Here is a 12,906-nt window from a genome sequence, read left to right as displayed (position 1 = left end):
ATTCTCAAACATCAGCATGGGAAGGATCTCTGATCTCAGCAGAGAAACAGACCGAGGGAAGAGGGATGAGAGAAGAGATATGACATTGTGCCTCGCCGTGGGTTAACCTTGTAATGTATTGTCCACACCTGCCACCACAAGTCAGACAGTCTATTCAGATAAGGGCTCAGCAGTTCACCCTCATTAAGAGAAGCACAGTCACCATGAAGGGATGACCCAGGGGTGTATATCCAGCTGTATGACACACAGCTAGTCACCACCTTTCATTGACCATGGGGAATGGTGACATTGATATTACTAGTACCACATAGGGCAAGCCCCAATACTGCACAGCGGAAGGACCCTGGAGGCTTCTGAGTGTGTGGTGTGGTCAGCCGAGGAGACAAGTTCTTGTTCCCCCTCTCTGTGTCAGTGGTGGAGAGCTGATGTTACCCCCTGAGCATAGACCCAGGTTCTACACCTCAGCCCCTAGGTGATCTCAGAGGGAACTCTACAGTTAAACACCCGTCCTGATAACCCTGCCAGGCCAGGCAGTGGTCGGTCTCCTGCCAGGCCAGGCAGTGGTCGGTCTCCTGCCAGGCCAGGCAGTGGTCGGTCTCCTGCCAGGCCAGGCAGTGGTCGGTCTCCTGCCAGGGCCAGGCAGTGGTCGGTCTCCTGCCAGGCCAGGCTGTGGTCGGTCTCCTGCCAGGCCAGGCTGTGGTCGGTCTCCTGCCAGGCCAGGCAGTGGTCGGTCTCCTGCCAGGCCAGGCAGTGGTCGGTCTCCTGCCAGGCCAGGCAGTGGTCGGTCTCCTGCCAGGCAAGGCTGTGGTCGGTCTCCTGCCAGGCCAGGCTGTGGTCGGTCTCCTGCCAGGCCAGGCTGTGGTCGGTCTCCTGCCAGGCCAGGCTGTGGTCGGTCTCCTGCCAGGCCAGGCTGTGGTCGGTCTCCTGCCAGGCCAGGCTGTGGTCGGTCTCCTACCGGACCAGGCTGTGGTCTCCTGCTAGCCCCTCCATCAGTCCCCCCACATCCTTCCCTGGAGCAGTCAACAGCACAACCTGAATCTGCTCCCTCCCCCAGGCCTCCTCACAACAAACAAACTCTCTGGCTGAAAATACTGCATCTTGACTCCTTCAGAGCACTGGAGCACACGTCCCCAGGTGAACATGCTGCATCTTGACTCCTTCAGAGCACTGGAGCACACATCCCCAGGTGAACATGCTGCATCTTGACTCCTTCAGAGCACTGGAGCACGCGTCCCCAGGTGAACATGCTGCATCTTGACTCCTTCAGAGCACTGGAGCACGCGTCCCCAGGTGAACATGCTGCATCTTGACTCCTTCAGAGCACTGGAGCACGCGTCCCCAGGTGAACATGCTGCATCTTGACTCCTTCAGAGCACTGGAGCACGCGTCCCCAGGTGAACATGCTGCATCTTGACTCCTTCAGAGCACTGGAGCACGCGTCCCCAGGTGAACATGCTGCATCTTGACTCCTTCAGAGCACTGGAGCACGCGTCCCCAGGTGAACATGCTGCATCTTGACTCCTTAGCATTCCTCAGAGTAGTGGAGCATATTTCTGTGGGTCAACACAACGTACAGCATCTTGGCTATTGTAGTGCAGGCAAAACGGAAAGAGCTCTTCAGTTTATTCAGTGACAGCATCCTCTTTGAAGTGGTGAGCAGGGCCAATATCACTTTCCGTCATCCAAAATGTCAGACTGCCTCTGTTAGGCTGTCTGCCACTGAATGCTTATCTAACTATCTGGCCAAACACTAGAGACACTTGAATCTAACTCCCATCCACTCCTCCTCACCTTTCTGGTCAAGGTATCATATTCACAGCCCCACTATTACTGCTCTCTGAGCCTGCCTGCTTGTATGCAGAGGTGCAAATGGGAAATAGATAGTGGGATAGACGAGCATGAAATTGCTTTATTAAACGGTGGCTGGCTCTGGGGCTGGCCTCTGGGAGGGCCGGCTGCTGAGGAGCTGAACGGCCATCTAATTGACTTCCTCGAGGAACTTCTATTACTACAGTACGTATTCACAGCCGCACGACCCCGTCACACTAAAAAGTCATGACATCACTAATGTGGCAGTGTACAGTTTAGTCTCGCAGCTCCTCTGAATCCCAGTATGTTGACTGTGATGAAGGCACCATCTCCCCCCACCATCCCCCGCTCTCTCTCACCTCCCCTGAGTACCAGGACGTGGACCTCGCTGCCCACCGGCAGGTCTTTGAGGATGTCCACCACCTGGGCGTGGCTCAGTGTCTGGACGTTCTGACGGTTGATCTCCTTGATAACATCCCCCTTCAGCAGGCCACGGCACCACTGGGCATCCAGGATCATCTTCACCTGAAATGACATTCCAATAGGTTTCGATTGGATTGGATTCGGTTAAGCTATGTCACATTAGATTACCTTACTTATCCTCCGGAAAAAGTACATTCGGTAACTCTTAATGAACTTTTATAAAGTCTTTGCAACAGCTACTGCTACATAAGGCATTATTAGAACAATCCGAGGCCACAATACACGAGGCCAGCTATAGTGAAGTGTTGCCAGAATTCATTTTTCCAGACATAAAACAAAACCGACAACTCGTCACCCAGATATAAATGGTACCTTCTGGCCCAGGGGGCAGTCTGCGATGGCAAAGCCGAACCCTCCCGGCCCCTTCACTAGGGGCACACCCACCAGCTCCGGCTGCAGCAGTGTGGGGTCTGGACCCTCAGGATAGTGGCGCCCCCCGTTGGTCATGGTTGGTACTGCAGTTGCGGTGGTCTGTCAATCAATCAACCCAAATCTATTTATAAAGCCCCTTTTTTTTTTTTTTTTTCCAGAAGTTGTCACAAAGTGCTTTAAGAGAAACCCAGCCTAGACCCCTAACGGCAATCAAAAACAGAACAGGAAAAATTCCCAAGAAGGAAGAATCCTAGAGAGGAACCCGGGATCAGCAGGATGGCCCATCTTCTTCTGACTGTACCTGTCTAGGAAGGGTGCCATCTGGGCTGGTGACGTAGTGGATGTCCTTGGTGTTGGAAGTGGAAGGTGACGGGCTGGCCTCGGGGGCCAGAGGCAGGGCGGTGGCTACATCCCCTGCGGCATCGTCACTCCCACTGGTGTCCTCAGGCAGGGGGTAGCCCCGACACAGCACCATGTCCACGTACTGGTTGACTGGGACAGACTGAAACAACTGAACCACATCGGCATGGGTCTTCCCCAGGACACACAAGCCGTTGATGTCCACGATCACATCACCTGGTAGAGCGGAAGGAGAGGAGAAATAGGAGGGAAGATGTATCAGCATTGGGTACTGATGGGTACATTCCTAGAGCGCTGTGGTTTAGTCGTGACATAGTGACAAGGTCCAGAGAATAGAGTCAATTAAACCACAAGTCTGTTTGGATCACTTTGGTACAACGTGCCCATTCCAAAGCACATTCAGGTCAAGAGCTGAAACGCAGTTCCTTGGAGTCCGCTCCACAGCTGCTCTGGGGTTGATGAACGAACAAGGAAGTACGGTACAGGATAACTCTATATCATTCCCCTCATCCTCCGTCATCCTAGCCTGGGTTTATTAGCTCAGCTGGTCCCAGACAGATCAATGAAGAGTAGGGGAATGTTCTCATCTCCAACCAACACAAACATCACTGCTGGCTAGCGGGGACTCTTCCCCCCCCCCGAAGGAGCCACCCGAAACAATCAATAGCTGTTGCTAACAAACACATCTAACATTTCGCTGTGTTAAATAAATGAGCTGAACAAACCAAGATGGATCAACAGCCAATCACTGTCAGGGCAAACACGGGTAATTAAGCCCATACTTCACGCACACGCACGCACGCACCCTGAACGGTTCGAGTATGAGTCAGAGTTAAGGAACCCGAGTTAACGATTAAACTCAGAAATGAGATGGGACCGTTTCAGAGACCCAATGTCCAGATCAAATTACTCTCCATGCTCATTAAAATGGCACCACTCTGGCATCAATTACTGCCAGCGGCACACTTAGCCTGGACGGTTCAGCGACAGAGAAACGGACGCGGATTGGAGAGCATCTTATTGCTGTATTATTAAGGAATCAAAATGTACATTTGGTCATCTAATCATTCTCGAGGACAGCGAGGGGTAACGACGTATGGGAGCATTTGTTCCCTTGCGGTTGTACATTTAGAACGCTGGGCAATAGCATCGTTATGGTTGTGACACAATACGGCGTACAGCGCTCCAACGCGTTATCGCAGGCAAGAAACAACTCATTATAACTGCCACGCATCTGATGACACGGTCTATAGAAATAATATTCTCCTCAAGCATCCAATGAGCCACTGGCAGGTGTATATCACTAGTAGTAATGGTTGTTGACAGCATGGACTATATTCTGTACGTCACAACCTGATCCAAGATACATGACCACACTTCTAGATAAGCTCGTAAGAACCATAGGTACGCAAAGAAGCACAGCCAAGGGACCTATGAAATCTGAAATATATGGCTCCTCTTCAAATCAGGGCGCTCGCCATAACATGAACTGTTACTGACGTGGAGTTTTACTGTCAAGAGGCAGGGTGTGTGTGTGTGTGTGTGTGTAAGAGTCTGTATGTGTTCACACGCACGTTCCTACACTCACCGGAGGCCATCTTGTTGTCGTACGCGGCAGGGCCGTCTCGGAGCACGTTCTTCACCTGGAGGAACTCGTCATGGCGGTCGCCCCCGATGATGGTGAAGCCAAACCCCTGGGGGCTCTTCCTTAGAGCTGTCCTCAGGACGGAGCCCTGAAGGTGGGCTGGGTCCCGCACAAAACCCCTCACACCCACAACAGGCTCATCTGATGGAGAGATAGAGAGAGAGAGAGAAGAGAAGGAGAAAGAGAAAAAACACTTAAGAGAAAGATTACTCAATACAAGAAAAGCACAGAGAGAGAGAGAGTGAAAGAGAGAATGGGAGATGCAAATTGTAGGAGGAAATACTATATCAGCAATTTAACGATAATTATTATGACTAAATCAGCTAATTGCTCTCAAATCCTATTGACCGATTGAAGTATTTTACTTGACAAATTAGTGACTATTAATTCCTTGTTTGTTTGTGGCATTATCATCACAAGGCCTGTCAGTGTTGTTCAGCTGCATTGATCTGACAGAGAAACCACGCTAGGCTAGCGCTAATCCACGATGACAGATGACAGTGACACATCTATGCCGCTACGCTTATTTTAGTCTAATATATCCGCATGGGACAACTGTATGTGTGTGTGTGTGTGTGTGTGTGGCAGACAGACACAGATGCGTGCTCACAGGCTGTTAGCCATCTGTCCCCTGCATCGTGTAGGCTATCGCCACGGTGACAAGACATCTGACAGCTGCACGTCACTCAGATGGTCACTAATTCGACCAACACTCAAATCACATATCAACAGTGTATGGAGGTGTATAATCAAATACAACATTATAACTAACTCATCATGGCTCTGCCACAAAATTAGAAGAGACAATTGCTTTAAAAAATATCTATTTTATGATTAGTTTGTCAGCCACCCATTAAAAAAATCATTGCAGGCTTAAATAGATTAGTATGAATCTGAAAAGGTTTGACAGCAATAGCCAAATAAAATACAAGTCAGCTGGGAACAGGTTTTTGATGTCCCACTACCTTGGCATCGGGTCTATGAACTGACATATAAAACAACTATTGACACATAAATCCATTAATTTCAATTTAAACTATTATATAAAATACTTGCTTCAGAAAGAATGCTCAATATACAGGGCATTGAACAGTCAGCAGATTCTGCCACGAGGAAAGAATAAATCAATAGAAAACATTTTCTGGTACTGTCCATCGGTGGCTGTCTTTTGGAGTCAGGTCCAGGAATGGTTGTTATGTCATAATATCAGGGTTCAGATGGACCTGCAAAATGTATTGTTAGGGGGATCTGAATAAACCATGATCAGTCAATGGGAAATATCATTATACTCTTGGGTAAAGTATTTACTATTAGGGCAATATCGATAAAAATGTCACAAATAGGAAGGTTCAGGACCCTCGTACGACATCATAGTAAAATGGAGGGATGTTCTAGAAGAGGAAATAGCATACTGGGAAAGATGGGTTCATCTGTGGAGATCGGTGGGTTGGAGTTCAAATCAGAATGAATGGTGGATTGTCTGCTGTGGGTGAAAATCCAGCACTTGGAGAAAAATATAAATAATTATACAAATATTCCTAATTAACTACAAGTAAATAGCTGTAAGTAGCTGTAGAAGTATTGTTGTCCGTTAGTTTACTCCGATCAGGGTAGGGATGGTAGGGGGAAGAAAAGTATAGAGACATTTTTACAATAAATGTATATAAAAGGTGGTGCAAACAAGTAAATTGATAGAACCTACAATCTACACTATATATACAAAAGTATGGGGACACCGCTTCAAATTAGTCGATTGGGCTATTAAAGCCACACACGTTGCTTGACAGGTGTATAAGATCGAGCAAACCGCCATGCAATCTCCATAGACAAACATTGGCAGTAGAATGACCTTACTGAAGAGCTCAGTGACTTTCAACGTGGCACCGTCATAGGACGCCACCTTTCCAACAAGTCAGTTCGTCAGCTTTCTGCACTGCTAGAGCTGCCTCGGTCAACTGTAAGGGATGTTCTTGTGAAGTGGAAACATCGAGGAGCAACAATGGCTCAGCCGCAAAGTGGTAGGCCACACAAGATCACAGAACGGGACCGGCGGGTGCTGAAGCACGTAGCCAGTAAAAATGGTTCGTCCTCGGTTGCAACACTCACTGCCGAGTTCCAAACTGCCACTGGAAGCAACGTCAGCACAATAACTGTTCGTCTGGAGCTTCATGAACTGGGTTTCCATGGCTGAGCAGCTACACAAGCCTAAGATCACCATGCACAATGCCAAGTGGTGTAAAGCTCAATGTCGTTGGGCCCCCATCTGTCAGTCCGATGGACGAATCTGGGTTTGGTGGAGGCCAGGAGAACGCTACCTGCCCCAATGCATAGTGCCAACTGTAAAGTTTGGTGGAGGAGGAATAATGCTCTGGGGCTATTTTTCATGGTTTGGGCTAGCCCCTTAGTTCCAGTGAAGGGAAATCTTAATTCTACAGCATACAATGACATTCTAGATGATTCTGTGCTTCCAACTTTGTGGCAACAGTTTGGAGAAGGCCCTTTCCTGTTTCAGCATGACAATTCCCCCGTGCACAAAGCGAGGTCCACACAGAAATGGTTGTTTCGAGATCGGTGTGGAAGAACTTGACTGGCCTGAACAGAGCCCTGACCTCAACCCCATTGAACAGCTTTGGGATAAATTGGAACGCAGACCGCGAGCCGGGCCTTATCGCCCAACATCCACACCAAGTGCCCGACCTCTCTAATGCTTGTGGTTGAATGGAAGCAAGCAAATATATCTGAGGAACCACCATAACACGGAGGCAAACAGAAAGAGAGCTAACCTCAGTCACGACAAATTTCAGCTCTCACCATGTGACTGAGACAGGGTGACAGGGGGATGGAGAGAAATAGGAGGGAGAGAGAGAAAGGGAGAGAGAGAGAGCGAGGGAGCTAAATAGATGGACTGAAAGTGATAGACACACAGTGGATAGATACAGAGGATAATCAGATGTGGCCTCAGTCATTTATAACCCCTGACCTTGGTTTCCATTGGGAGAGTTATGGGCTGTGTCCCCCTCTAATGTTGCTACACCCACTGGCGGATGGATGGATCAAGGAGAGGTGGGGGTATCAATCTCATTAGGAGGGGTAAAGATATACACCCCTCCCCTCCTCCACTACCCGCCATGTCCTCTACCCGTCAATGTGTCATGGGATTTTGATTTGCATAATTGGATTTTCAGCGCTCTGAGAAAACAGATTATGCTGAGTGTGATTAACATGACATTCTCACACACCAGCAGTGTCACTGAGCTGTTTGTGTGTGAGGATATGTGTGTGTGTGGAGGAGTTAAGGGGGTGCTACATAGACATGTTTACATAGCCCTGATTATGTCAAGGTAACACAAAGGGATGGCCTATTTCTCAGGCAGGCAGGCAAGGCCGCTCGCTGTGATTCTACGAAATGCCATACAGAGAGGATTGTCAACGAAGGGTAATGACGGTCCCCTACAGCTTCAGCACTGTGGAGACAGACAGCTGTCTCTTTCTCCGAGAGGGAGGTCAGACTGGGGAACTTTGTCAAACAACGTTCAAAGCCCTCCACGTGGCAGCCCTCCCCCTAGCCTACTCTCCACTCCACTGGGAGACAGACCACCATTAGACATTAATACTCATTAACAACCCCGGGGAGTGTGTGGGGAACAGGGAGCAGAGTAGAGAGCTCTGTCAGAGCAGTGCAGAGAATCACCCTGGAGAAAACTAGAGGATCAGCCAAAAGAACCGTCCAGAAAATAATCATAATAATGCCATGGAAAAATAATATTTTAGCGGGACAGAAAATGGACTGGAGCTGTGTCTCAAATGGTATCCTGTTCCCTTTATAGTGCACTACGTTTGACGAGAGCCTTATCGGTCCTGGTCAAAATTAGTGGAGCATAAAGGGAATAGGGGGCCATTTGGGACACACCCTGGGAGTTGTTCTGCCCTAATAGGCTTTGCAAGTAGAGCAGTGTTTCTTCTATTCTAAAGGGTCTGAGTTGATCTGGTACTAAAATTAGGGCCTCTGTTCAATCAAACCCTGATTATTTACCACATAGTTTACCAACAACCTCCAAGGACCTCCCCCATCTGGAAAGATGACGATGATGCTCAGAGCAAAGCAACAAAGCCTGAGGAGCACACAGCCTCCCACAGCTAATATAAGGTTGGCTGGGTTTTCCATTGGCAGGAAAGAACAGCTACGTCCGGTAAGACGAGGGGGGGGTCTATTTCTCAATGTCTAATACTAAGGTCGTCTCAAGGTATTGCTCGTGGTAGCGCACCTCATGATAAGCTGTAGATCACACTATCTACCTGGATCATCTATATTTTTCATAGCTGTCAATTTACCACCACAAACCGTCGCTGGCACTTATACAGCTCGTTGAGTGTGGTCTAAGTCAATAAGCAAGGAAATGCTCATCCAGATGCGAGCCTACCAAATGGGCGAAATGCCTTTCATGCTCACTACAAGGCAAGCAACACTGAAGCATGCACGAGAGCACCAGGTGTTCCAGACGACTGTGTGATCACGCTCTCCGTAGCCGATGTGAGCAAGACCTTTAAACAGGTCAACATTCAGACAGATTACCAGGACGTGTACTCCGAGCATGCACGGATCAACTGACAAGTGCCTTCACTGACATTATCAACCTCTCCCCTGTCTAATACCTACAGTATATATTTCATATGCCCAAGAAAGCGAAGGTAACCTGCCTAAATGACTATCGCCCCGTAGCACGTCGGTAGCCATGAAGTGCTTTGAAAGGCTAGTCATTGCTCACATCAACACCATCATCCCGGAAACCCTAGACCCACTCCAGTTTGCATACCGCCCCAACAGATCCACAGATGACGCAATCTCAATCGCACTCCACACTGCCTTTTCCCACCTGGACAAAAGGAACACCTATGTGAGAATGCTGTTGATTGACTACAGCTCAGCGTTCAACACCATAGTGACCACAAAGCGCATCACTAAGCTAAGGACCCTGGGACTAAACACCTTCCTCTGCAATTGGATCCTAGACATCCTGAGGGGCCGCCCCCAGGTGGTAAGAATAGACAACAACACATCTGTTACGCTTATCTTCAGCACGGGGGCCCCTAAGGGGTGCATGGTTAGTCCCTCCTGTACTCCCTGTTCACCCACGACTGCATGGCCAAGCACGACTCCAACACCATCATTAAGTGTGCTGATGACACTACGGTGGTAGGCCTGATCACTGACAACGATGAGACAGCCTATAGGGAGGTCAGAGACCTGGCAGTGTGGTGCCAGGATAACAACCTCTCCCTCAACGTGAGCAAAACAAAGGAGATAATCGTGGACTATAGGAAACGGAAGGCCGAACACGCCCCCATTCACATCGACGAGGCTGTAGTGGAGCGGGTCGAGAGTTTCCACATCACCACATGGTCCAAACACACAAGAAAGTCGTGAAGAGGGCACGACAACGTCTTTCCACCCCTCAGGAGACTGAAAAGATTTGACATGGGGTCCCCAGATCCTAAAAAGTTATACAGCTGCACCATCGAGAGCATCCTGACCGGTTGCATCTGCGCCTGGAATGGCAACAGCTCGGCATCTGACCGTAAGGCACTACAGAGGGTAGTGCGTCTGGCCCAGTAAATCACTGTGGCCAAGCTTTCTTGCCATCCAGGGCCTATATACTAGGTAGTGCCAGAGGAAGGCCCCAACAATGGTAAAAGACTCCAGTCACCCTAGTCACAGACTGTTCTCTTTTCTACAACAAGGCTAGTTGTACCGGGGCGCCAAGTCTAGGTCCAAAAGGCTTCTTAACAGCTTCTACCCCCAAGCCATAAGACTGCTGAACAATTAATCAACCACCTGGACTATTTGCATCCCCCCCCCCCCCCCGTTTTTACACTGCTGTTACTCGTTGTTTATTATCTATGCATAGTCACGTTACCCCTACCTACATGTACATTAACCTGACTAACCTGTACCCCTGCACATTGACTCGGTACTGGTACCCCCTGTATATAGCCTCATGATTGTTATTTGTTAAATGTATATACAGTATATATATTTTATTATTATTATTATTATTATTATTATTATTATTATTATTATTATTATTATTATTATTATCTACAGTACCAGTCAAAAGTTTGGACACACCTACTCATTCCAGGGTTTTTCTTTATTTTTACTATTTTCTACATTGTAGAATAATAGTGAAGACATCAAAACTATTAAATAACACATATGGAATCATTTAGTAACCAAAACAGTTGGTTATATTTGTGATTCTTCAAAGTAGCCACCCTTTGGACACACCTACTCATAGGTGTAATATATTTTTTTTTACTTTAGTTTATTATGTAAAACTCTATTGTCTTTGGTTAAGGGCTTGTAAATAAGCATTTCACGGTAAGGTCTACCTACACCTGTTGTATTCGGCGCATGTGACAAATAACATTTGATTTGATTTTGATCAGTGGGTGTTCAGGTTTTTTTCATAGGGGTTATTGTGGTCTGTTCCAGGACAGCATTAGCAGCCTGCTACTGTCCTGTAGGTCCATATGTCTGTGACAACCAGGGCCCTCTAGGCTAAACACTGGGATAGCTGCTACAGACAGTGACAGTGCTGTTGGCGTCTGTGTCTTCTTATGAGTCATATTGTGAGTCGGCCTCGGTGTTCGGACGGTCGTCACTTCCGTGTCTGACATGTGTTCCATTCTGTGGGCAACACAGTTGGCTCAGCAGAGAAATGTCAAATGGCAGGGTGATCAATATCCTTATTTGAACATAAGACTTGCTGAAAACCTCGGAAATCACAATTACCCAAACACAAGCCTGTAGTCCAAGATGTTTCAATAACATCACTCAGCAGTCAGCACGCAAGTTCTCCCCCCCCCTCTCGCCATGTAGTGTATTGGGCTTGTACACTGATATGGTCTCTAAGCTGTTGAGATCTGATTAGGAAAAATCATTCACTTCAGATCACCTTGAGTAAGACATTCTGGGTTTATGCTCTGTCCCAATATCTACACTAGCATGCCCAATTTAAATAACCAATTCATGAAATACACTGCTTCATAATAAGTGGCACACCAGTTAGTGACCATGACAATGAGCAGTCTATGGTGACGCGGGGCTGGTAGAGAAGCGTTACCTGAGGGTGTGGTAGCCCCCTGCTGGCCAGAGGAGGGGGTGTCCAGGCTCAGTTTCCTCTTGGCTTCCAGGACGGGGTTCTCAAACTGGGTCTTCTGGTTGATATGGCTGCAGTACAGACACAAAAACAGGACACTAGCTGAAGAGCTCAATACACAGTTCATATACACAGAGAGCAACTGTAAATACAGAAAACACTCAGAAATACAGCGTCGAGAAAGGACCAATACACTCGTGTTTAAAAATCGGACGGAAAGTGACACCGACTAAAGGAACGTGAGGCTTTCGTCTTTTCACAGCTTGCTGATCGTTGTTGTCCTTCTCCTTTTAGAGATGTGACACCAGCTATCGGTCTCTTCACTTGGCAGCATCTTGGGTAACAATACAAAATATATCTTTCTTGATACGTTCTCTTCTATGCTTGTGTCGTGACAAAAACTCCAAACAGGTTCCTGTCTGTTTCCCACTACACTCACAGAACGCAGTGTATTCAAATCCCTGATCCCTATCCAGTCAGGCAAACCTGCACTTGGCATGCACACAAACTGGCACTGTACAGACTATCATCTGTAAACCACAAACCAAAACAAACGACGCCACAGTGCCCCTGTTGACACACCAGTTTACCTGCTTACCCACTCGACACATTCAGCTGACCTAAGATCAGTGGGATAACCTTATAATCTGACCAGTGCTCACAATGGCCACGTCGGACTGACCTAGGATCAGGAAAGCAGCCGGTGTGCCTGCTGTTGCCTGCTAGCGGTAGAGCTCTAGCGTTTCGATACCAGATTCCCAGGTCAGCACTTTGTGTTTAAACATCTACTATTCAGAGAGGAGCAGCCCCCCAGGTTGCATGTAAAGCAAGGAACGCATCTCATCTGCATAATGCGCTTTAACAGTTGTAGCTCTGAGCCAGTCGTGACTAGCTTTTATAACATGCACAAAACGGATGCCACTCTCGCTCTGCTCCATAAATCAGACGCATGCTGTGTGTGTGTGACACGGTGTGTGTATGTGTGCCAATTGCCAGTGTATGTGTGTGCCTATTTGTGTGCGTGCCTGTATGTGTTTGGGTGTGTGTGTGTTCATGCGTGTCAATGTGTGTCACTAT

General features: G+C 48.0%; 1 protein-coding gene across 4 annotated transcripts in view; it reads right to left on the bottom strand.

Moving 5' to 3' along the window:
- The window catches only part of LOC110492084 (membrane-associated guanylate kinase, WW and PDZ domain-containing protein 3), a 195,119-nt gene that overhangs the window by 10,954 nt on the left and 171,259 nt on the right, over nt 1-12,906 (bottom strand). For all 4 annotated transcript variants that reach the window (XM_036947018.1, XM_036947015.1, XM_036947016.1 and 1 more), the window contains 5 exons: nt 11,794-11,900; nt 4,613-4,810; nt 2,966-3,240; nt 2,605-2,763; nt 2,169-2,334 (listed from right to left, as the gene is read on the bottom strand). In XM_036947018.1, coding sequence (XP_036802913.1) covers nt 2,169-2,334; nt 2,605-2,763; nt 2,966-3,240; nt 4,613-4,810; nt 11,794-11,900 — 905 coding nt within the window. The remainder of the gene's footprint in view (nt 1-2,168; nt 2,335-2,604; nt 2,764-2,965; nt 3,241-4,612; nt 4,811-11,793; nt 11,901-12,906) is intronic.

The sequence above is a fragment of the Oncorhynchus mykiss genome, chromosome 16, assembly GCF_013265735.2.
Source record: "Oncorhynchus mykiss isolate Arlee chromosome 16, USDA_OmykA_1.1, whole genome shotgun sequence".
Taxonomy (NCBI): Eukaryota; Metazoa; Chordata; class Actinopteri; order Salmoniformes; family Salmonidae; genus Oncorhynchus; species Oncorhynchus mykiss.
This window is presented reverse-complemented; position numbering and strand designations above follow the sequence as displayed.